A 26,903-nucleotide genomic window follows, 5' to 3' on the forward strand; every position below is an offset into this window, starting at 1 on the left:
GTGGGGTCTTAACCGACTCAACTCCGTAACCACAGCCTCTTCTTCTATAGCCTCTTCTTCTACAGCCTCAGAGGCGCGACCCTCGGGAGCCCTCACCGCAGCCCTCTGGAGCCCTCGCCGCAACCCACCAGCCACCTGCGCCAGGGGAAGCGGATCCACGCTCCAGCTGTGCCCGCTCCCCTCCGCGCCCCCCTCACCCTGTCCGGCCGACAATCTATTCGCGCCCGCATTTTCAGTACAACCCAGCCAATAAACCATTGTAAAAAGCTAGAGCAATTGGCTAGTCACTTCCAACTTATAAAACGTTCCTTTTTGACTATATCTCTACCCTCCTTACCTTTCATGTCTTGGCGGGAAGAGCTTTCTACTGGCAGGGTTGTGTCGAATCGGCTGATCCTTGTCTAAGGGCGGGAATTTAAAACTAATTTTAAAAATATCTATACCATTTAAAGTTCTGTGGGTTTACTTTATTTTATTTATGTTCTAAGGCCCGTAATTTCCCAATGAAATGGCTTCTTAAGCACTTTTAAAACGCTATTCCAGAGGTCTTTTCATGTTGAATCTGGTATTCTGAATGTCCAGGCTGAGCGGAGGCTGGAGGACTCAGAAGGGGCGGGGTGGATTGGGACCTTAGGTTAATTACATGCACAGAATTGGCGACGATTTGGACTTTGGCAATTGAATACAGGATGTTTTTTGTTTGTTTCTTGTTTGTTTAAGTGTCGATAGCGTGGAGTGGGGCTGGAAGAGAGTGAAGTGAATGTGTCGTTTTGAAACCAAAGGACAGGAAACGCTTCCTCTCTGCCAAACTCTCCGCGGGCCCGGCCGCCGCCTCCGGACTGACGGGACGGAACATGGCGGCCCCCGGAGCCCGGAGCTGCAGCCTCTCGGGCCTGCTCCCGGCGCAGACCTCGCTGGAGTACGCCCTGCTCGATGCTGTCACCCAGCAGGAGAAGGACAGCCTGGTCCACCAGTATCTGCAGAAGGTGGACAGCTGGAAGCAGGATCTGTCAGTGCCTGAGTTTCCGGAAGGTGAGGGGCTGGTTCCAGGGTGGGGAACCCTCCCCGGCACCTCCCCTTCCTCGTGGACGGCGCCCTCCCCTGAAGCGGTGGGCGAGGCGGGGTGGTGTAGCTGGCGACGTTGTTGGGCGCTGCGCCCCATGCGGGTGTCTCGGAGCTGCTGCAGTCGGTGGGGGATGGGGGTGGGGGTGGTCCTGGAGCCGTCAGTCCGGAGCCTGATATTAACCTAGTGAACTCTCCGTGAATGCTGGCTGGCCGTGATGACATTATCTGACATGCCCGTGACACCCCATCCTGTCAGTCCGCTTCCCGTCGTACTAGCTAACCTCCATCGATCACTTTCTGCGTGCCCGACACAGATCTGAACGCTTCCGGTGGATCATTTATTGCTCAATCCACTGAGTTGCTTTCAGGAGTTTTGTTTTACAATTGAGGAAACTGAGGCAAGGCCGTGATCACCGCTGTTAAGTGCTACAATTGAGTTATACTGACCCCAGATTCCGCAGTTTCTTAGCCTTGATACGTTTCTTTCACAGTTGTAAGACATTTTTTATTTTTAAATCTGAGTCAGTTTGCCGAATTCCGGCTCTGCGAGCCTTTGTAACAGCGACGCTCTTAGTGAAGACCAGTTTGCTGTGGTACACGAAGCTGGACTTTACCTTCGATGGTTGGCGCTGGTATTGTTTTGCCTGTTGCTGTTGGCATGTCTCCTGGCACGACACTAAAACCTCATGTATAGTTAATTGGTTGGCTGTGGCAGGGATCAATTAATTATCTCATGGGAGGTCCATTGGAACCTCACCTTTTCTTCTTGTTGGTTCCACTCATAGCGATCCTATATAGGGTTTCTGAGCAACGTCTGCTGGATTTGAACTGCCGACCTTGTGGTTAGCAGTCTAGTGAGAAGTGCTGATTTTCTCAGTTGCAAACTCCTACACTGGCTCTGAAATATTATGGGATTTTTAGAGAAAAAAAAAAAATGGGTGCATGAATGCTTATCTCATCAAAGAAACGTTAAATGAAAGGCTAGCTGTTTAAACCCACCTGGTAGCATAGTGGATTATGAGCTGGACAGCTAACCACAAGGTCAGTAGTTCAAATCTAAGAAAGATGAGGCTTTCTGCACCCATAAAAGTTTACAGCCTCAGAAACCCTATGTGGTGGTGGGGGAGGGGGGAGGACGTGTGCCGAGGTGTCAGTTCTGACTCATAGCGACCCTGTACAGGGTTTCCAAGGCTGTAAATCTTTACGGGAGCAGAAAGCCTCATCTTTCTCCCACAGAAAGCTGGTAGTTTTGAACTGCTGACCTTGAGCTTAGCCGACTTGTAACCACTACGCTACCAGAGCTCCTTCAGAAACCCTATACGGGGTCTCAATGGGTCAGAACCGACTCAGAAGCACTTAACAACAACAGAGGCATGGTGGAAGACAAGTCTGGTGATCAGTTTCTGAAAGGTCACGGGCTTGAAAACCATATTGTTGTCATTAAGTGTTGTTGAGTCAGTTCCAATTCAGAGATAGGGCATAATTTAGTTTTTTTACGATAACGTTTTCATGATGAAAGTGTAGGATTTCTGAGGAGTGGCTGGTGAACTTGAACCGCTGGCCTTGCTGCTCCAATGACCTTACAGTCAGTCCATCCAGCATATTAACCCACAGTGCCACACAGGACTCCATGGTGCAGTTCTGGTCTGCACACCGGTGACCTTCCATTGTAATCAACTCACTAGCAACTAACAACAGTTCTTAAATTTCACCTCACTGTCAAAGCTCATTTATACCTAATTACGTATGAACTAGGTCCTCTTCATGTTGGATATTTCCATTTGTTTTTTGCCTACATGTGTTGGTTTTTCCTTTTTCACACACAGACTATTAACACTAATTCTGAACTAATTTTACTTGTTTTAGTAAGTTTTTCTTGTTACATGGCCTGCCTCATAATAAATAGCAGCTTGCCCCTTCCTTCTTCCCCCACTCCCTCCTTTTCTTTCATCTTCTGTCTCTGCCACTTCCATCTTTACAGATTTGTTGTCTTGGTCATTTTCTTTGTCTTTATGGATACTTGTTTTGTCAATCATGAAGAGACATCATTCCTTTTGACTGTTTGAGCTGATAATTTATTAATAATAAATTAATGTAAATAATTAATATATTCACTTACCACGGTCTGTAAATAGTGGTATCATTTTAAGGTCTTGGACTTCTATTAGCCTTAGGAAAAGTATATTTATGGGAAGTTTTGGATACATTTTCTTTCTCATTGTCTTTTCCCTTAATCATTATAATCTGCTTTGTGTCAATTTCAGGATTAGAATGGTTAAACACAGAAGGACCTATTTCTGTCTACAAGGATCTATGTGGAAAGGTGGTCGTCCTTGATTTCTTCACCTACTGCTGCATAAACTGTATTCACCTGTTGCCTGATCTCCATGCTTTAGAACACACGTACTCTGATAAAGGTATAGATCTGCCTTTTAACTTATTTGTAAGAAGCTGTCTTTGCCTGGACTCTAGAAGACTAGCTGCTGTATTTACTCATAGGATAATGGACATCAAGACTAAGTGATTCTAAAAATAATTTCTAATCTAATAATCAAGGGCTCCACGTGCCTTTTCAGAAAGGGCTGAGCTTAGTTGTAGTGTTCTCCCTACATAATAAAACATTTAGTATATGCTGTTCTTGAGAATAGGGCATAATTAAGTATTTTTATGACAACAGTTTTTAAAAAGGGACTTTTTATGTATAGACTCACCAAAATTGTCTTTTCTGAAAAACATGAAGTATATGACTTTAATTTTATACTCTTTTAACTGTGCTATAAAGGTTTAAAGTTCTTATGTATTGTTATGTGCTATCAAATTGGTTCTAATGCATAACAATCCTGTAAAGTTTCCAAGGCTGTAAATCTTTATGGGGGCAGAAATGTCTCATCTTTTTCCTGTAGAGTAACTGGTAGATTTGAACTTCTGTCCTTGTAGTTAGCAACCCAATGTGTAACCCACTATGCCTTTTAATTTCACACTATAAAAGCTATAGTGGAATGCAAAATATTATAGTATACTTTTTTTTTTTATGCCAGCTTCATTGAAAAATTATGTTTTCAAATAATTGGGAAAGTCAGTTGTATAATGTTATAAATTCTAAAGATGTAAAAGATTATATAAGGAGGGTTCTAAAATCTTGGGGGAAATTTCCATTATCTTTTAATTCCCTTTCACTCAAACTTTTTAAAGTTCCCGTGCTTACTTTGTTCTAGTAATTTAAAAAAAAAAATTTTTGGTTTTTTTTTTTTTTCCGTTTCATTCTTTCTAAACGAAAGCACAGGGAGAAAAGGAAGCTAACTGAAGGTTAGGCTTATTTAGGTTTAAATTCATTGACGCTTTAATCCTGGAATGGATAAAGCAGAGAGAGTCAGTAACCGTATGAAAGTAAAGGTGGGAATGAACATACATGTACAAAATGGAGAGTCTCTTGAAATTCAGTTAAAAAAAGGAGTTGTAGATAAAATCTTTAGGATAGTTGAAATTGCCCATTAATAAGATTTGTTCAGAATTCAAATATGTATTCCTCAATAGCGACCTCATGTTTTTAGAAACTCACCTGGTGACTTAAAGGAAGATGTGACACGAGCATGTCAAGTATCTAGTGGCCCACTGTGGAGCAGGCCATCAACTGCTCATGCGCAGTTCAAGTTGAAGATGAAGAAAATTAAAACAAGTCCACAAGAGACAACATACGGCCTTTGGAGACTATCTCAGGAAGACATTTAATTGTACACTGACTAAAGACCAGACAACTTGTGGGATGACATCAAGGACATCACATGTGAAGAAAGTAAAAGGTTATGAAAAAGACAGGAAAGAAAGAAAAGACCAAAATGGACTCTGAGACTTGCCCTTGAACTTTACGGAAAGCGAATGGACGAAATATTATGAAATAAAAAAACTGAACAGAAGCTTTCAAAGTGCGACTTGAGAAAACAGAGTAAAGGGCTTCATGTCTGAGAAAAAGTGCAGCCAAAATGCTCCTTAGAAATGCAGATGCCATGATTTCGTGTCACTTACTTTGGACATATTATCGGGAGGGACCAATCCCTGGAGAAGAGGACATCATACTTAGTAGGTGAAGTAGCGGATCAGTGAAAAAGGAGACCTTCAACAACATTGCTGCAACAGTGGGCTCAAACATAGTAGAGATTGTCAAGATGGCTCAGGAGTGGGCAGGTTTGTACTATTGTACTTAGGGTCACGATGAGTTAGAACCAACTTGATGGCATGTAACAGCAACATCTGACCTTCCCACACAGATACCAAGAAAAGCAACTAAAAATTTCAACTGTGTAAGAACCTTGAAAAGTAAGTATAGGATTGTAGTGAGTATAGGATTAGAAGAGACAGAGAGGATATTGTATAATTATAATGCTATCGTTATCAAGAAGATACACAATTATAAATACATATGCTCCTAGCATTGTTGTTTGTTGTTAGGTGCCATCGAGTTGAGTCCTTACCCATAGCAACCCTGTATAGGGTTTCCAAGGGGTAGCTGGTGAACTTGAACCACACCGACCTTGCAGTTCAAACGACTTTGCAGTCTGATGCATTAGCCCACAGCGCCACATCAGCATTAGAACCTCATAATATGTGAAGCAAATAACTGACCAAAAAGAGGGGGGAATTAATAATTCTGCAGTAATAGTTTCGGAACACTTAATTGTGCTCATGTGGAATCTGTATCAGGACCAAGAGGCAGTTGTTCAAACAGAACATGGGAACAATGAATGGTTTAAAATTAAGAATGATGTGTGACAAGGTTGTATTCAACCTGTATGCTGAGCAAATAATCCGAGAAGCTGGGTTCTATGAAGAAAAACGTGGCATCAGGATTGGAGGAAGACTCATTAACAACCTGTGATATGCAGATGATACAACCTTGCTTGCTGAAAGTGAAGAGGACTTAAAACATTTACTGACGGAGATCAGCATAGCCTTCGGTATGAGTTGCCCCTCAACATAAAGAAAAAAATCCCCACCAGTGGACCAATAAACAACATTCTTATCAACGGAGAAAAGATTGAAGTTGTCAAGAACTTCATTCTTCCAACTCATAGCAACCCCTATGGGCTTTGTTTCCAAGTAGTGGCTGGTCGGTTTGAACTATCAACCTTGTGGTTAGCAGTCCAGTGCTTATCCTACAGCACCACACCAGGACTGCCTTAGAAATATAAAGAATCTAAATTGACTAAAGAAGAAAAAAATTCAACAGACCCATAACAAATAAACGGTCATCAAAATGTTCCCACAAAAAACAAAGTTCCTGGGGCTAGGTAACTTCACTGGGGAATTCTAACTAGCATTTTAAAAATCGACACTGCTCAATCTAAAACTCTTCCAAAAATAAAAGGGAGAGAACACTATGAGGTCAACATTACCAAAACCAGACAGAGATGCCACAAGAAAAAAAGCAAACAAACTACAGACGAATATCTCTTAACAGAATAGTAAATATATGAAAAGATGAACAGTGACATTTGTCATAATTGGAAATGCAAATCAGAGCCACTGCTGTCTCACTGAAATCCACTGCTGTCTCACTGAAATCCGCTGCTGTTGAGTTGATTCCAACTCAGTGACTCCACAGGGTAGAAGAGAGCTGCTACAGAGGGTCTCCAAGGCTGTAAATCATTACGGGAGCAGAATGTCTCATCTTTCTCCCAGTCACACCCAGTAGAAAGGCTATTATCAGAAAATAACAAATATTAATGAGAATGTGGAGAAATTGGAACCTTCATCCATTGCTGGTGGGGTTGTAAAATGATGAGCTACTATGGAAAGCAGTTCCTCAAAAAGCTAAACATAGAATTACTTTATGACCCAGCAATTTCATTCCCATGTATATGCCTAAAAGACACAAAAGCAGGACTCAAGCAAATATCTGTGCACTAATATTCATTGTTGTTATTGTTAAGTGCTGTTGAGTTGGTTCCAACCCCTAGTGATCCTGTATAGGTTTTCAGGGGAGCAGCTGGTGAGCTTGAACCCACTGACCTTGCGGTTCAAACTGACTTTGCAATCCATTAACCCATGCATTAACCCATGGCGTCACACCAGGACTCCAGTAATCATTGTAGTATTTATTTATAGTTAAGAGGTAAAAAACAACCCAAGGATCCATTAACAGATGAATGAATAAGCAAAATGTAGTAGATATATTTACACAGCAGAGTATTATTCAGCCAGAAAAAGAAATGAAGTTGTGATACTTGACTTAGTTTTCTAGTGCTTCTGTAACAGAAATGCCACAAGTAGATTACCGTAACAAACAGAAATGGGTGAGACTGATTCTGCAGCCAGATCATATCTCTTTTCAGCATCTGCAGGCCCAGTTTTCCTTGGCGATCTCCATTTGTCTTGCTATCAATCTTCCCGGCTTCACAGTGCAGAAACCCCAGATCCAACAACGCACCCACTCCTGGCTCTTTCTTGGTGATAGTATGTCCCTCCAAGCTCTGCTTGCTTTTATAATCTCTTTCAGGTCTCCAAAGAGATTGACTCAAAATCACCCTAGTCCTGTGGATTGCGTTGAGCCTACATCAGCACTGAGGGTTTACAACACACAGACAGTTCCCTCTGGGCTGGCCAGATCATGGAGAGGGATTACATCCTAACAGATCTCATCCTGGAAGTGATTACTAAATCTTAACTGCTAACCCACTGAGAATCCTGGCTCAGCCATATTGACACAAAACCATAATTATCACAATGAACTTCAAAAACATGCTGAATGAAATAAGTCAAACACAAGTGGACGAATGTTGTAAGATCCTACTTACATGAATATCTGAAACCAAAATGTTTCGTGGTTAAGAGGGCAGGTGAGGGCGGGGGGAGTTAATATGTAAGGAGCACTGAGTTTGGGTTAAAGGTAAAGAAAAATTTGGAAGCAGATTGTTGTGATCGTTCCACAAAAATAATTCGTCACTTAATTTTATTGCATTTTCCAAAAACTTCATCTGTATGGGTTTAAGAAAGAGGGATGTCTCACTGTCTCACTCTCTCAAAGTTTTGGATGCCTATGTCTTATTCACACCATAACATCTGTTGCACATGTGTTAGGTGCAGGGTACTCTACTAATTGCTAAAGGAATAAGTAACAAAGTTGAATAGAAAGCACTGTGGCACCCGAGGAAAGGAGTGACTAACTTTGTCTAGAAGCACTTGGGAAAAGTTCTTGAAGAAGTCCATGGAGGTGGGCCTTAGAAAGTGACCAGGAAAGTGCCTGAGAATGAAACTGGGGAGGGACGGAGGCACAGTGCTGACCAAGTGGGTGCTTGGAAGAGCAGGTTTCTTCTGGGGGTGGGAAGTGGTTTGATCAGGCAAGATGGTGCTGTAGGATAAGCACTGGACTGCTAACCACAAGGCCTACAATTCAAACCCACCAGCCACTCCACAGGAGAAAGATGAGACATTCTGTTCCCATAAAGATTTCCAGCCTCGGATACCCTATACAGTGTTGTTATAAGTTGAAATCAACGCCATGGCAGTGGATTTTTGAGTGGGTTGGTAAACGTGAATGTAGGTAGGTTAGGCCCACATTGCGAAGAACTTTGTACAATGTTCTAAATAGAGAAGACGTTTTCTTTCATTGAGGATAGGGAGAAATTGAAGATTTATTTTGTCTGTTGTTTTTTTCAATAAAAGAATGGTCTGATAAGTTAAGCACTAGGACCACAAAGTCTGTTTGAAAAGCCAGGTTGACCATTCAAACCCACCAACTACTCCTTGGAAACTCTACACAGGTTCACTCTGAGTCAGAGCCAACTCGACAGCACTTAGTAACAATACCTTGTATGTTTTAGAAAGACACCACCGACTGGGTTAAGAGCCCTAAAATGAGGTATTTCCACATCTAAGATCACATCTGAAATACTGAATTTGCTAACAGATTAACAACCCCATACCTGAAGCAAATTAAGTTATTTCTGGGACTGGATCCTTGTAATCCTGTAACCATTTTATTATTAGTGATTCTTTAACCACTTATCTTTATAATGCATTGTGACAAAAAATAAATACTTTTTTACATATAATTATACTCCTAGTATAGCACTGTAGGATAATGCACTGGTCAGTTTGACCTGCAAGGTCTTCGGTTCAAACCCACCAGCAGCTCCTCAGAAACCCTATGCAGGGTCACTGTGAGCTGCAACCAACCTGATGGCACTTAACAACCACAGACATCTTAAACAGGTTATCTGTAGGGTAAGTACTGCACCACAAGGTCTACTTGAACTGCTGTACAAATCCCTAGACAAATCTACTATGAGTCAGAATAGACTTAACAAGAAGAAGAACATAACTTCTTAAAAAGTAGAACACTTTATAAGTGGTTTCAAGATTGGAATTTCTAAGAAATATTACTTGATTGATGTGCTACATTCTGATAATTCAGTTCACTTAAAAGATTTTCATATAGATCAGAAGATAGTCCAATTAATATTTACAGAAGCAGTCGTAACCAAAGCTTATTGAATAGAACTTCATTCAGTAAACTGTCACTAAATTAAATTTGCTTTCTTGGAGCTCAATGTCTTGTCCCATTTGCTATCTGATGTTTCTGAACATATCTGCCAGCAGTGCTATTAATATACTTGAAGCAACATTTGCCAGCCTATTTTAAATTCTGGAGGATAGTCCATTCATTTTATCAGTAAGCCAAAAATGCTCAGCTGAGTGAGGAAGTGCTTATTAATTCAGCAACACCCTGGAAGAGGCCCAATTTAATACCCAGTGACCTTCCTCTGTAAAATAGTTTTCAGGTCTTTGTAACTCAGGTTTGTAATGGTGACCAGTACCACTTTACAGTAGAATAAAAGAAATTGCAGCACTTGGAGTCTTGAGAAAAAAATAAAATTTACTTTAATGATTTTTTTAAGAGTATACCTTAAGATTGTGTATAACGCATAATAAATCAGCTTCTATTGATATTAAACTGACAGGCACCAAGGTGTGTTTTTCCCCCTTTGATTTTCTCTTTGAGACTCTCTAAATTATGGTTACTTCTTTATGCTAGATACATTGTTGGTGTGCTATGAGGTCCTGGGGGAGTCCTGGGGTGGCGCTGTGGTTAATGCGCCAGACTGCAAAGTCGTTTGAACTGCAGGGTCGGCGGTTCAAGCTCACCAGCTGCTCCTCGGAAACTGTATACAGGGTCCCTGCAGCACAGTGAGGTCCTGGTGGTGTAGTGGGAAAGTGCTTGGCTGCAGACCGAAAGATGGGCAGGTCAAACTTACTAGTCACTGTGCAGGAGAAAGATGTGGCCATCTGCTGCCCTAAAGATTTATAGCCTCGGGAACCCTATGGGGCAGCTCTGGTCTGTCACTTGGGGTCTCTCTGAGTCAGAATCTGTTTGTAATCAATGGTTTGGTTTGGTTTTAGTATTATGTTGTTGTTGTTAGGTGCCATCAAGTCAGTACCGACTCATAGCGACCAAGATGGCCAAACTTCATCTCTCGTGCTTCAGATATATTGTCAGGAGGGACCAGTCACTGGAGAAGAATAGCATGTTTGGTAAGGTGGAGGGTCAGAGAAAAAGAGGAAGACCCCCAACGAGATGGACTGGACAAGTGGCAGCATCGATGGACTCAAACATGGCAACAGTAGTGAGGTTGGCCCAGGATCAGGCAGTGTTTCGTTCTACTGTGCATAAGGACACTATGGGTCGGTACTGACTCAATGGCACCTAACAAGAACAATGGATAGATAAGAATGGACATTGAAGATATGTGACAAGACTCTTGTCATGTTCCGTGTGAAACATTATGATCAGAAATTAGACTTAGTCATGCATTAGATATGGATGATGAGGGAGGGCTAGTTGGATATTACAGGGGTATCCTGGGTATTTCTCTGACTTGTGTAATTGGATGGATGCCACGTGGCACCACTCACTGACAGGAAACTAAAGAAAAGGACACGTTTGGAGTGGGATGCCATAGGTTTAATTTAAGATATCTTGAGTTTTAAGTATCTTTGAGACTTGGATTTCATTTTCCATATGATGTCTTGTGTTCTTAGGGTAAAGTTCCGGATCCTTATCTTGCAAGGGTGACTGCCCCTATCTGTGTATTTTGTCTCATTTTGTCCCAGGCTCCTCTTTGTTTTCTGTGCTTAGCCTCCTTCTTCAGTCTCTTCCACCTTCCATACGCCCTCTTTAGCTGTGTTCCCTACAAAACAATAGGAAGCATCAACCTTTCCTCCCCCAACCTGCTTACTCTGCTGGGTTTGTTAATTCGTTGTCGTGGCCACACAGGACTCAGGCACCACACTCACTCACAGTCACGGGGTTTACTAGGGAAGTTAACAGGTTATAATTCAGGATCAGAAAATACTCAGGGCTGTTCCATCAGCTGCTGATAGATGCCCATAGGACACACCTACTACACCATTAGTCTTGGCCTGAAGGCTCTTGGCTCCAGCTCTGTGAGTCAGCATTCCTAGTTCCCCCACCGAAGTGCCTGGAAACACCCCACTCAACAAGCCAGTTTCCTGCCCTGAGTCACTCAGTTTAACTTGGCCGTGAGCCGGGAAGGACAACTGCTTCTACTGCTGATGCTCTTCTGCCACTCCTTCCGTGTCACAACTTTCTGTCCCTGAGTCGAGGAGGTTCAGTGCACAGGGATCTCAGGGTCCAAAGGACGTGTGCACCTTTGATGGTAGTGAGAGCCCCCTCCCCACCTCCTGCCTCAGAGATGGGTCATTTTATACCCATGCTGGAGGTTCAAGTTTTTACAATGACAGTGAACTCTACAGCATCCACAGCTGAATTATGGCACCCTATTGGTTTCTTCTCCCACCTTCTCTGACCCTGACCCAGACCCCGAGGGGTAGAAGCATTGTTGGGTGGGAATTACAGACTCTGGCTAAAAGAGACCCTAGATGATTCCTTGCCCCACACTCCTCATTAGTACTCCTCTTACTTATTCTAAGTGAAGCAGGAAGATTCCTTAGATTTCAGTGCACTACGCTATATGTATACTATGGTGGTATCAGTGATTGGGCCACTGAGTCAGTTCTGACTCGACTTGTAGCAACCCTGTGTAGAGTTCCTGAGGCTATAAATCTTTACGGGAGCAGAAAGCCTCATTTTTCTGCTGTGAAGCAACTGATAGCTTCGAACTGCTGACCTACAGCCCAGTTCGTAATTCACTACACTAGCAGGCCTCTTTATACTTACACTGTGTTGTTGGCAAGCGCTGTCAAGTCAGTGTCAACTCAGAGCGACCCTGTAATAGGGGTTTTGAAGCTGTTAATCTCTACTGGAGCAAAAAAGCCCATGTTTCTACCATGGAGAGACTGGTAGATTTGAACTACTGACCTTTCAGTTAGCAGTCCAGCTCGTAATCCACTATACTACCAGCGCTCCTTGTTGTTGTTAAGTGCCATCAAGTAGGTTCATAGCAACCCTGTATAGGGTTTCCGAGGAGCAGCTGGTGGTTGAAATCAACCAATAAGAAGCCTGAGCAACAGGATCATTGTTAAGTGCTGTCTAGGTGGTTCTGACTCATAGTGACCCTGTATAGGGTTTCCTAGGAACAGCAGGTGAGCTTGAACTGCCAACCTTGAGGTTCAGGTTGACCTTGCAGTCCAGCACATTAACCCACAGCACCACACCAGGATGCGTACGCCTAATTAGTTGTCATGGTTTATGAAAAATATGATTGAGTTAAATTTTAAATCTTATGAATTTATTTCTAGAAACATTTTCATTTGTTCCATAAGAAATTGTTATAAACAAATTTCCAAGGTGGTTTGTTTTGTTTTGTTTTTTTTTGTTTGATTTTTAAGGAAGGCTTAAATGAATAGTAGAAAATAATATAAGTAAAATTCAACTTAGATGAAGAGAGGGAACAAGATTGAAGGTTTCAAATATAATAAAAATGAAGAACTACCAATAGTCTTTTGAGGTAGACTTTATTATTACTCTCATTTTACAGATAAGAAAACTAAGATACACAGAGAGTAAGCAGGTTGCTTAAGGTTACCTAGCAGTGCGTGGTGGGGCTAAGATTTTGAACCCCCTGGAATCTGACTCTACAGGAATCTGACTCCTAGTTTTTACTATGATGAGAAATAGCCTCATGGTGCGGGAGAGTTCATAATGACTAAGTTTGACTCTGCAGAGGTGATAACTGTCTGAAGTGTTATCTGCATGCGTAAAAAAATATATGTACTCTTTACTTCTTTGATCCCTGTGCTTCAGTCAAATGCTCTTTCTTTTCCGACGTAGAACAAAAACAAAATTGAGTAACAGTGCAAACAATTGTATATTATAAAATTTTAATGGGATAGACAAAATTATTTTTCTAGATGTTTTTGTAACATTTGTGGTTAAATAAGTATCTGAAAGAGGTATATTAGGAGGACTAGTTTATATGTTTGTTCTGATTTTGCTCAAAACAGAAAGCCAGCTGTTTATCTCAGATAGTTTTAAAGTACTGTTTAAAACAAAGCAATCTATAAAAGTTACTAAGTTTTACAAGACTATTATTAAGGGTAAAGCATGCAAGGACATGACAGACTCATTTTCAGAACAAACTGCCAACAAAAATTAAAATGCCATGAGTAATTTGAGTGTCAAATTATAATGTCATTTACAGTTGAGTGCGCTTTTGAAGCCCCCTCATAGTTGCAAACAGTAGAAGGATAGGCTATCGGGAAATGATACATCCATAGCAGAAACAGCTCCAATTTGTGTGGCTTTATTTGTTCTTCATGCTGTTATGGATATATAGCTTTTGATGGATGTGTTTGGAGATTTGAATTTACACAGCTATTGTTACCTCTGTACCTGAGGTCAGCTTTACTTAGTGGAATTCTGAGTATCTTTCTTTGGTAGTCAATATTGGCTTTTTTTCTCTGAATCCAGCTAAACAATTCTTATTTATTACCCCCCCCCCTCCACCAGAGCTTGTTCTGCAGCCAAACACTTCTTCCTTAATTGGTTTTTTCCTGAGTACTTGTTCTAAGAATTGTAATAGGAATTTCAAATAAATTGCCAACCTTATAGAAACATTTATTTGTTCTGTTAATTTAAAATATAAGGTTAAGTTATAAAAAGAATAATATGACAGTGTTGTTGTTAAGTGCCATCAAGTTGGTTCCAACTCACAGTGGCCATGTATGGGGTTTCCGAGGAAAGGCTGATGGGTTTGAACTGCTAACCTTGAGATTAGTTATTGTTGTTGTTGTTAAGTGCCGTTGAGTCGGTTCCGACCCATAGCGACCCTGTACAGGGTTTCCAAGGGTAGTCCAATGCTTATCCTATATGGGCATGCCAGGACCCTGATGTGACATTTGTTGTTGGGAAGTGCCGTCAAGTTGGTTCTGACCCATAGCAACCCTGTATAGGGTTTCTGAAGAGCAGCTGGTGAACTTGAACCACCGACCTTGCAGTTAAAATGACTTTGCAGTCTGGCACATTAACCCACAGCGGCACATCAGGACTCCTGATATGACAATAAAGACCCTCCAAAACAGTCATCATTGTTGTTGGTGTTAAGTGCCATCAAGTTAGGTCCAACTGATTTCAATCCTGTACGGAGTTTCTGAGGAACAGCTGGTGTGTTTGAATCTTTGACTTTGAGATTAGTTACCCACTGCTTATCCTACAGCACCACACCTGGACCTTGATGTGGCAATACATAGCCTCAAAAGCCGCCATTGTTGTTAAGTGTCATTGAGTCAGATAGCAACCTTGTATAGGGGTTTCTGAGGAGAAGCTGGTGAGTTTGAACCGCCAACCTTGCAGTTCAAACCGACCTTGTGGTCGAGTGCTCAGTCATGGTGAATTTCAAAGGAGCATATTTTAGGTGAAAAAAAGGTCACAAAATCCTGAGAAGAAAATAGGAACTTTTTTTTTATAGCTTTGTCTAGATAAAGAGCAGAAAGAATTTTAATCCTGAAATCACCCCATGAATTCCATGTGCTTTTATGTCATTATCAAAACTGTCATATCTGTTAATTTTTTATATATGTTACATGCAGTTGAGGGCACTAATTGTAGTTCATTTGGCTTCTTTTGTTTTCGCTTTTTGATCTGTGGACTATTTACATTTATTAATGAGCCAAAACCTGGTGTGAGCATGATGCTATTCAAAGTTAGACTTCATGATGTTCACCTTCTAATTTTTTCCTTTCAGATGGTCTTCTGGTGGTTGGTGTTCACTCAGCCAAGTTTCCTAATGAAAAAGTCCTGGATAACATTAAGAGTGCTGTACTTCGCTACAATATCACCCACCCTGTGGTTAATGATGCAGATGCCAGCCTTTGGCAAGAACTAGAAGTCTCTTGCTGGCCGACTCTGGTCATACTTGGACCCCGTGGAAACATGCTGTTTTCTTTGATGGGAGAGGGACACAAAGATAAATTGTTTTTATATACTTCAATTGCATTAAAATATTACAAAGATAAGGGACAGATCAGAGAGAAAACAATTGGAATAAAACTCTATAAGGATTCTTTGCCACCTTCACCATTGCTGTTTCCTGGCAAGGTGACAGTAGACCATGTAACTGACAGATTAGTAATAGCAGACACTGGACATCATAGAATTGTGGTCGTCTGGAAGAATGGACAAATTCAATACAGCATTGGAGGTAAAGTATGGATCTAATTATGATATATTGCATGTTGTACAGTAAAAAACAAAACACTAGCTCAAATAGAAATCACAAAACTTACATTTATAAATGGTGCATTTTAAAAGGGCAATAGTCATTGACTTTCAACTTTATCATGAAGTTATTTTGTAAGTTAATAATATAGTACTAGAATTAACCTCTTCTTACTCCCCAAAAAGGCCAAGAAAAATTCCCCCAAAAGCTCCATTCAGGTCAAAAAGGGAAAATCTTTTAAATTGAGAGCTTTAAAGTATATTTGCATAGATAGCCATCTTGGTTTTTGGACTTCTGGTGTGGCGATGTGTGTTAATGTGCTTAACTGCAGAGTTGGTTTGAACTGCAAGATCGGCAGTTCAGGCTCACCAGGCAGCTGCTCCTTGGGAACCCTGTACAGGGTCACTATGAGTCGGAACCGACTCCAGGGCACATAACAACACCTCCCAACAAATTCTTATTTTTCAAAAAGTTCTCACCATGATATCTAATGAAAACAACTCAAAACCAAACTCATTGTCACTGAGTCACTGCTGACTCATAGTAACCCTGGATAAGGTTCCTGAACTGTAAAAACAGAACAGCAGCAAAAAACGTCATCTGTCTCCCACAGAACACCTGGTGGGTTTGAACTCCTGACATTACAGTTAGCATTCCAGTGCTTAGTGCCACAATCTATATACTTTCTAGATTTCAGATGTTTTAAATGGAAGTATATTTCACTTTTCATGAAAATGTAGCCATGTCTTTTCAAAACCTTAGCATACCCTAGGAATTGGAGATTTATATTATGAAAGAAATAAGCTAGTATTTACACATACTTTGACTTTCCTTCCATAAGAACTTCAGTATACTCTAGATTCATCTTTTTTTGGGAATGAAAAATAATTATGTAAGTATAGATCATTTTGTTCCCGTCTCTGTACTCTCAGATCTAAAAAGGGTTCTTGTTTACATCTACATAATTAATAAGATTTATTAAGTACGCTGTTATTAATCCTGTGTGTCTAGGCAAAATTGGCATCTGGCACATTAGTCAAAGAGAAAAACAATTTATCTTTTGCACCCATGCTTTGGTAACACATGCTGTGTTAATGCATAGAGTACGGAGACCAGAATTCCAGAAATAAGTCAGTCGGATCCATAAGCCCTCTCATACTGTTCTGAGAATGCCAGGATGCTACTTCCTTAGCTTTTAAGTTTTTATGTCTCCTGTTCATAACAAAGGTTTGCTTTGTTGTTGCTGTTATAGTATGTGTGTTTGTTTTGTGTTGTTTATTTTGTTTTAGCTACTTGGTATGTTGATTTCTGACAGGCAGTTAAGATTGTTACTGAACATATGTTGTAGAAGCTTGAATTAAAATGGTTTGTAAAAGTTTTTAATAAATTCTATCATTTTCAGAATGGTGTAGGAGAATAGTCTCCCATGTTAAACAAATAGACCAATAGCAAGCTATATTTCTCAAACAGTTTCTAGAAATACCATTATCCTGTGATATATTAATAACTGTTCATGTAAAAGATGAATTTTTGGTCAAATACACTTGGGAACCATGGATTTGATGTGACTGGACAGCTGTTATGTTGTTAGGGTGTCACTGGGCTTGTCAACGTTGCTCAGCTCCTATGTGTGTTGGGAATATCCAAGAGGGCGGGGCATGTTGTCCTTCAGTGGTGTCGGGGCAGTTCCGACTCAGAGCAATCCTATATAGGATTTCCGAGGCTTTTAAATCTTTACAACAGCAGAAAACCTCATCTTTCTCTTGCGGAGTAGCTGGTGGACTTGAACCACCACCCTTGCGATTCGCAGTCCAGTACTTATCCTATGGAGCTACTGCGCTCAAGCGTGGGTATAATGCACACTATTTTCTAATTGGAAGTGACCACAGCACTCTCCCTTCCCCTCTCCCCATGGAATGCCCATCAATAGCTACACTGTATGTAATTATAATAGTAACAGTAATAATCATTGCAGTCACTCGCATGTGCCTGATACATATGTGGTACCCTTCCAAGCACTTATCTGTATCAACACAGTCAATTCTCACAGTGCTCTGAAGTAAGCACCACTTCAGTCCCATTTTACAGAAGAGGAAATTGAGACAAAGCGTCATTTGAGAAGCAGTAGAGCTAGGATTTGAACCAAGTCTGTTGGGCTGTAGAATTCATATTCCTAGCAAAGTTAAGCATTCAAACTGCTAACCTAAAAAAAAAGCTTGCTTGTTGAAACACTTCCAGCAGCTCCACAGGCAAAAGATTAGCGATCTGCTTCTGCAAAGGAGACAGCCAGGAAAATCCTATGGGGCAGTTCTACTCTTTAACAGAGGCCACTATACATTTAAATTGACTTGAGGGCACCTAAGAACAACAGCCACTACATGATTCTATCTCTTTTCCTAACATCAGGGACAGTTGTTTTTGTTGTTAAGTGCCGTGAGTCGGTTCCAACACATAGCGACCTTGTATAGGGTTTCCGAGAAGCTACTGGTGAGCTTGAACCACTGACCTTGCAGTTCAAACCGCCTTTGCAGTCCAGCGCATTAACCCACAGCACCACAGGGACAATAGGATTCTGCGAAGTATAGTTTGGGAGTGCTGGCTTAGAGACTTTAAGTGGGTTGTCTAAAAGTGACTCTGGCCAGAGCAGTAATAATTGCTTCTATTTGATTATCTACTGTATTTTACACAAATCACACATGCTCAGACCTTTGGCAGACCATGTAGCTCTCTTGTATGTTAGTTCCTTATGCATACTATGCACGTTATATATTTAAAATGTGGTACTGTCCACCCCTGAAACTCCACGTGTATTACAGAAACAGAGAAGTAGCTAATTAAATCAGAATCACTCTGTCTCGATCATTCGCTCTTAAATATGTGTGAGATGTTCTAGAACTTTGTGGCATAGTGAAGTGGTAGACGTGACGGATTCTTAATCTGGGGTCCTTGGACTCTCAAGAAATTTATGAATTCCCTTAGGGAATCTGTTACATACTGTCAAATCAGTTCCAACTCAGTAATTTTGGACGGGTTTCCAAGAAACAGCTGGTGGGTTTGAACCAGTGACCTTGCAGTTAGCAGTCCAGTGCTTTCCAGTGCTTTACTTTACAGTGCCACACCAGAACTCCCTAGGGGATCTTGGAGCTCTTTAAAATTATTTGCAGCATATATGTATTTTGGGGGGGAAAGGATTCATAACGTCTATTGTATTATCAAAAAAGGACATCTTCAAAAACTGTTAAAAAATATTTCCTCTAGATGCAGAAAGATATAAAAATGTTCAGTTCTTTCTGGTCTGGGTACTATTTAAATGCTTTAAAATCATTTTCTTATGGTCTATGGTACTATACTTAAGTACACTAGTAACTATTACACAGTTAAATGCTATGATTAGCAAAAGTCACATTTGAGAAAAACAGAAATGGCTTGGGAACCAATGGACTCCAACAACACTGACTGAGGATGGCGCAGGACTACACAGTGGTTCATTCTGTTGTACATCTAGTTATTTTGTGTTTATTCTTGTCATTACTTTTTTATAGGTAAAAATATTTGTCTTAATTTCCAGGACCTCACCCTGGAAGAAAAGATGGAACATTTTCAGAGTCAACGTTTAATTCACCACAAGGTGTAGCCATACTGAATAATATCATATATGTGGCAGATACTGAAAACCACCTGATAAGAAAGGTAATTTCCCATTTGAAATAAAAAGTTATAGTACTTCTAGTCAGAAAAACTGATGGTTATTTGCCACCTTACACATTTCCAGTAACAGTTCATAGGCTCTCAAAGCACCCTATTCAGTTTTTTCAGAGGCACCTGCTTTAGTTTTATTCATAACAATCTTGTTTCCCTTGTTTCACAGTCATTTGCTTTATCATCCCAAACCCCTCAGTAAGAAGCCTCATGCTCAATTAGGTTCATCTCATTCCGACCTACTCCCAGACCTAAGCAACCCCTCATTTACATTATATACATTTTCCATCCTCTTCTGTTATTTTAGATAAATTTGAGAAGGTTTGGTGTTACTTCTTCAAGTGTTTGATAGAATTCACAAGGGAAGCCATCTGGTCTTAAGCTTTGCTTTGTTGGAAGTTTTTTGATTACTGTCTACATCTCTACTAGTTAGAGATCTGTTCAGATTTTTTGTATCAATTTTAGTAGTGTGTGTGTTTCTAGGAATTGATCCATTTCATCTGGGTTATCTAATTTTAGTTGTTCATCATATTGTCTTAAATGCTTTTTATAAGGTCAGTAGTAACATTGTGTCTTTTATGTCTGATTTTAATAATTTTAGTCTTCTCTCTTTTTTATTGGCCTGCCTAGCTAAGCTTTACCAAGTTTGTTGATCTTTGTAAAGAACCAACTTCGGTTTCATTGATTCTTTGTTGTTTTTCTTGTCTGGATTTCCTTAATCTCCACTTTAATTTTTATTACTGTCTTCTTTCTACTTGCTTTGGGCTTAGTTGACACTTCATTTTCTAGTTCTGAATGGTCACAGGTTAGGTTGTTGATTTAAGATCTCTTTTATTTTTTAAGTAAGCATTTACAGCTTTAAACTTTGCTTTAAGCGCTACTTTTACTGTATCCCATGATTTTTGATATGTTGTGTTTTCATTTTCATTCATTTCAAAGTATTTTCTAATTTTCCTGTGATTTCTTTGCCCCAATGGTTGTTTAAAAGTGTTGTATTTCATTGCTTCATATTTGTGCAGTTTCCAGTTTTCTTTCTATTATGGATTTCTAATTTCATTCCATTGTGATTGGAGAAGATACTTTGTATGGTTTTATGTTTTTTAAATTCATTAAGATTTCTTTTGTGCACTGTCCTGGAGACTGCGTGCTCTGTGTCTGTTAGGGTAGTTGGTATATCAAAAAACAAAAAACATCCCAATACATTGCTTCTGAGTCCATTATGGTGCATGGTGTATGTCAGTGTTCTGCTTCCTTGTTTATCTTTTTCTGGCATTCTCTCCGTTATTGAAAGTGGGAGGTTGAAATGTCCAGCCATTATGGTTGATTTATCTGTTTTTGCTTTATATATATTGCTGCTGTTGTAAAGTGCTGTCAAGTCAGTTCCGACCCACAGCGATCCTGTATAAGGTTTCTAAGGAGCAGCTGGTGAGCCTGAAGCCACCGGCCTTGCAGTCCAAACCAACTTTCCAGTCAAGCATATTAACCCACAGTGCCACACCAGGATTCCTTTTGTGTATGAGGGGATGTCAAAAAGTACATGGAAAATGGAATTAAATGATAATAGATTTTGTCCATGAACTTTCAAAGCCCCTTGTATTTTGAGACTCTATTGTTAGGTATGTTTTTATACTTGTACCTTCTGGATGTCTTAACCCTTTATCATTATGCAATATCTGTCTCATCTCAAGGATATTTGGCTGGTATTAGCACAGCCACTCCAGCTTTACTTTGATTACTGTTTGTGTGGAGTATATTTCTCCATCCTCTTACATTCATGATGTCTGTCTTTGGATCTAAAGTAAGACTTCTGTAGATAGTATATAGAGGGAACATGTTTTCAGGGTTTCTTTTATTTCGTTGTCATTGTTTCTTACAGGACTTTGAGAATATTTTAAATAGGTAATTTGAAGTCTTTGTCTATTTAATTCAAAGTTTGGGCTTCCTCAGAGACCATTTCTGTTGAGTTTTCTCCCTACCCCTGACCCTGTGAATGAACCATACTTTGTTTCTTTGCATGCCTCATCATTATTTTTTTCTTTCTTTCAAAACCTCAGTTTTGAATATGATGATCTTTCAACTTTGGAAATCAGATTTCCCCTCTCCTCCTACCCAGGGTTTGTTTTTCCTGCTTTTTATACTTATTGGTGCATAATTAAAATTGAAACTTATATATTTTCATGAAGTACGCATATTGCTAGTTAATATTTTAAAATGTTAAATTTCACTTTCTCTTAAAAGATTTGATAGCTAATATTAGATCAGCTTTAGTGCTGGTGGAAGAAAGAGAAACGGACAGGTAGGGCTGAGAGGAACTGAGTTGTGTGAATTTAAGTAACAAGAAGTCTACCCCATAGTTGATGAATCTTTAAAAAAACAAAAACGCTGTGTTGGAAAGACATTGTATGTGTTCTCCTGCAAAGATTCACACATGTGCCAAAGCAAAGAGCAGAAGGAACATGCATTACGTAAAACGTTCGTTCCATTTCTATAGATTGATCTAGAAACCAAGGCCGTAAGCACTGTAGCTGGCATTGGAATTCAAGGCACAGATAAAGAAGGTGGAGCCAGAGGAGACCAGCAACCCATTAGTTCTCCTTGGGATGTCGTTTTTGGAACATCAGGTATGTAAACTTTTGATATTAAATATAAACAAACTTTGCTTAATAAAAGTGAGATTTAAGAAATATGTTGGGGATATTTATTTGCATTGATTCTACTGCTAGTTATTTCATACTTTTATACCTATGGGTTGGGATTCATTAATTTTGTTAAAACAAATTAAAGGCAACAATAATATGTACATACGTACATCAGAGAGTATATATCATATTATATGAAGGGGCTTCAAAAAGTTCATGGGAAAATTCCATTATTTATTTATTTATTTATTTATTTTAAGTTTTTTATTGTGGATTGAGTGAAAGTTTACAGGGCACATCATCAGTTTCACATTCAGCATTCATATGACTTGTTTCATTACATTGATTACAATCCCTTCCATACATCATCAGTCAACAGTGTTTCTATCTATCCTCTTTGGCTTTTCTCCTTTTTTTGGGTGGGGGGGGAACTTTGCCTTTTTGGAATTTACAGTCTTGGCTTTTAAGGAAGGTTTTTACATTTATCTGTGGATATCCAGGCTCATGTATGCGATTACTAACAAGCATAACTGAATAATCAGATGAGGGACAGTTTGCTATGTCTGCTAGGTGGCTAAAGTCTGATCCTCAGAGCCTATGGTTTGGACGGTCTGCAACGCTTGGGCCCACAGGGCCTTGAACTCCTGGCCGGGTCTGCATGGTCTACCTCCGTTTCCCCCTTATTTATTATTTGTTTAGGGGACACTGCCTGTCTTAGGCGGTCAGTGCGAATTCCTCCGTCTTACCTGTCATCGAAACTGATTGCAGCATGGCAATGGCTCTGTTTTAGGTTGCCGAGGTTCCATGTGATCCTTATCCATTATCTTTTAAGTCCAGTTTCCCATGTATTCTATTTGAAATTCCCTTGTATAACATTACATTATTATATTTTATATAAAACCCACCCACTGCCATCAAGTCAATTCTGACTAATAGCAACCCTCTGTAAAGTTTCTGAGACTCATCTCTCTCCCTCAGAGTGTCTGGTGGATTTGAACTACTGACCTTGCAGATAGCAGCACGACACATAGCGCCCAGCTGCAGCTTCTAGTTAATGTAGTTCTGAACATCCTTACTTGGAAAGCATTATAGTTCCAGAACTTCAGAAGTTGTTCATGAACCATACCATACAACAGAGTCCTTGTTTACTCTCATTTGAAAAAAAAAAAAAAAAAAAGTGACAGCCACTTTTCGTTTTAGATTTTTAAAATTTGCATTAAAATGATAGTTGCTTTTCAGCAATTAAAAAAACAAAAAGCATAATGTCCTACCAAATTAATGTAGCTATTGATGAACAAGACTAATCTTTATGATCTTTACTACCTTTATTAATTGACTAAAAGATAATCCAGGAGCATTTGTTAGCTCAGTTTTCACTGGCCCTCAGCAATACTGAGCTAGTTATCTATGGACCTATAACTAGATTAATGCATCAAGAAAGTTACATTGAAAATGGGATTTGAGACCAGCTGCTCCTTGGAACCCTATACAGGGTTGCTGTGGGTTGGGACCGACTCGATGGCACGTTACAACAAGAAGAACAACTATATTTAAAGAGTGAATAAATATCAGCTTAGTTGTATGGCTTTATGTTTGAGATGATTTGTCTGTTTTGATGCCAATTTGTCTATAATTCAAAAGTCTTTTTTCATCCTAATCAACTTTTATCTCAAGTCTTTAATACTCATAAAATAGATAATTAAAAAAATAATAATGGATTTTGAGAACCACCTGAACTTTATCTATTTAGCTCAGGTATTTTGAGTAAGTTATTTGTTGAGAATTGCATAAATGGAATTCTGTGTTCTAAACAACACTTGAGTTATTTCAGTTGCTCACTAAAGGGCGAGCTTGGTGACCAGGTGACCAGGAAATAAGTCTAAACAGCCTATTACAGATTTTAAGACAGCAATAAAGCCAATTGAAACTTGCTCCGCTTTTTATTACCATGAAGCTGTTCTAAGCAGTTTCAGAGGTAAAAGTATTTGTCCCCACCAGGACGATATCTTTGATATCCCAGGCGAGTAAAGTTTTACTAAAGCTAATACAGAAACGACTACAAGCATACATTGACAGAGAACTTCCAGAGGTTCAAGCCGGATTCAGAAGAGGCCAATGGAAAGACGGATTTCATTGCTGATGTCCGATGGATCTTGGTTGAAAGCAGAGAATAGCAGAAAGATGTTTACCTGTGCTTTATTGACTATGCAAAGGCTTTCGATTCTGTGGATCTTGACATGCTATGGACAACATTGCAAAGTATGAGTATTCCGGAACACTTAATTGTGTTCATGAGGAAGCTGTACATGGACTAAGAGACAGTTGTTCGAACAGAGCATGGGAACACTGAATGATTTAAAGTTAAAAAAGGTGTGCGACAAGGTTGTATTCTTTCACCATGCTTATTCAACCTGTATGCTGAGGAAATAATCCAAGAAGCTGGGTTCTATGAAGAAAAACGTGTCATCAGGATTGGAGGAGACTCATTAACAACCTGTACAGGGTTGCTATGAGTGGGAACCAACTCCACAGCACACTACCACCACCACTTTCGTTCAACAGATCATTAAAAGCATCTGGCTCTGCAGCTATCTTGCAATCCGAAATATCTTCATTCCATAGATTTGGCAGGAATAGTAATCTTGACTGCACTTAAGCCCAATGCCTTTCAGAATGCTAGCTAAAAGAAAATGAGTTTCAAGTACTATGTGAAGGAGCTGCAATCACAATGACTATTCTAATCCAAGAGTAGCATGCCAGAGATATTCAGGGTTAGGCTTCATGAGGTGCTTAAACCTTCCAGAAATTCTCTCTCAGATTGGGGAAATGTTTCATAGCTTTCATCAGATTTTCAAAGTGGTTTTTTAGTCCCTAAAATTTTTTAAGAACTACCACTTTAGATTACAAGGAGCTCTTGTAGCATAGTGGTTACAAGTCAGGCTGCTGATCTCATAGTCAGCATTTTGAAACTACCAGCAGTTCCAAGGGAGAAAGATGAGACTTTCTGCTCCCATAAAGATATATGGCCTTAGAATCCCTATGCAGGGTCACTATGTGTCAGATCCGACTCCACGGCACATAACCACTACCACCTCCACTTCAGATTACACTAAAATCAAATCCTGTCTGTGTGTATATACAAGGGGGCTCCAGAAAGCTCATGGAACAGTGGAATTAAGATAATCCCATTTTTCCATAAATGTTTTGAAGCCCCCTCATACTGTAAATGTTATTATTGTTAGATGCCGTCAAGTCAGTTCCAACTCATTGTAACCCTGTTGTATTGGGTTTCTGAGGTTGTAAATCTTGATTAGGAGCAGAAAGTCTCATCTTCTCCCGAAGAGTGTATACTGGATTTGAACTGCCAACCGTCTGGTTTGCAGTCCAGGACTTATCCTGTACCACCAACAGGGTTCCTCATATTTCAAATTGTGTCTGAATATTTATCCTCATTTTGCCATTTTAGGCTAAAGATGCAAAAATAATTCCTAAGGTGAATTTTAGGATACATGGTATGGTGCTGTAGGATAAGCACTAAACCACAAGGTCAGTTTGAACTGCAAGGTTGATGTTTCAAGATCACCAGCCACACCTTGGAAACGCTATACAGGATATCCTTCCTCACTATGGATCAGAAACAACTCGACAGCACTTAACAACAACAAAGTGATTTTTACAAAAGTGATTTTTTTTTCTCATTCTTCTTTTTGATCATTACTCTTAACTGTAATCAGAACTTCATAATGCACTGAAAATAATTACTGTTGTTGTAAAGTGCCATTGAGTCAGTTCTAACGCATAGTGACCCTGTATAAGATTTCCAGGGAGCAGCTAGTGAGCTTGAACCACTGCCCTTGTGGTTCAAATCAACTTTGCAGTCCAGCACATTAGCCCACGGTGTCAGACCAGGACTACAAAAATAATTACTATTGCTATAAATTCTTTCTTTCTTTCTTTCTTTTCCCAGCCAAAACTGCCATATTGCCAAAATAGGCATCAGGTCTGTACTGTTTCTGCTAATGTACCAAACAGTAACCCAAGAGATTTTTAGTTATTTATTTATGTTTTTTAAATCTTACAGGTCAGAGCGCAGCCAGGCTCCCAAATCCTTTAGACTTTGAAATCTAGCTATTTAGTATGCTAGGCTGATAATCTATAGTGGTGCTTAGATAGTAGCTTTCTCTCACTTCTATTTCGATGCTATAAAATACCATTAGAATGTTGTTGTTGTTGTTACATGCCATCGAGTCAGTACCAACTCATAGTGCTCTTATGCACAGCAGAACGAAACACTGCCCGATCCTGGGCCACCCTCACTACTGTTGCCACGCTTGAGTCTATTGATGCTGCCGCTTGGCTGATCCATCTTGTTGGGGATCTTCCTCTTCTTCTCTGACCTTCCACCTTACCAAACATGATATCCTTCTCCAGCAACTTGTCCCTCCTGACAATATGTCCGAAGTATGAGAGATGAAGTGTGACCATCCTGGGCTCCAAGGAGCACTCTGACTGCACATCTTCCAAAACGGATCTGTTGGTTCTTTTGGCAGCCTATAGCACTTTTCAGTGTTCTCCTCCAACACCATAACTCAAAAGCATCAATTCTCCTATGGTCTTCCTTATTCACTGTCCAGCTTTCACATGCATATGAGGTTATTGAAAATACCATGGCTTGGATCAGGCGCTCCTTAGTCCTCAAGCTGACATCTTTGCTCTTCAAAACTTTAAAAAGTTCATGTGCAGCAGATTTGGCTAATGCTATATGTTGTTTGATTTATTGACTGCTGCTTCTGTGAGTGTTGATGTTTGATCCAAGAAGAATGAAGTCCTTGACAACTTCAGACTTTTCTCCTTTGATAAGAATGTT

General features: G+C 39.9%; 1 protein-coding gene across 1 annotated transcript in view; it reads left to right on the plus strand.

Annotated features, from left to right (window-relative positions):
• The first annotated feature begins 717 nt into the window (after window positions 1-717).
• NHLRC2 (NHL repeat containing 2) overlaps window positions 718-26,903 on the plus strand; it is a 41,570-nt gene continuing 15,384 nt past the window's right edge. Inside the window, exons 1-5 of the mRNA XM_006831372.1 lie at window positions 718-1,032; window positions 3,330-3,482; window positions 15,225-15,680; window positions 19,267-19,388; window positions 21,889-22,018. Coding sequence (XP_006831435.1) covers window positions 855-1,032; window positions 3,330-3,482; window positions 15,225-15,680; window positions 19,267-19,388; window positions 21,889-22,018 — 1,039 coding nt within the window. The 5' untranslated portion in view covers window positions 718-854. The remainder of the gene's footprint in view (window positions 1,033-3,329; window positions 3,483-15,224; window positions 15,681-19,266; window positions 19,389-21,888; window positions 22,019-26,903) is intronic.

Source organism: Chrysochloris asiatica, unplaced genomic scaffold (assembly GCF_000296735.1).
Source record: "Chrysochloris asiatica unplaced genomic scaffold, ChrAsi1.0 scaffold00003, whole genome shotgun sequence".
Taxonomy (NCBI): domain Eukaryota; kingdom Metazoa; phylum Chordata; class Mammalia; order Afrosoricida; family Chrysochloridae; genus Chrysochloris; species Chrysochloris asiatica.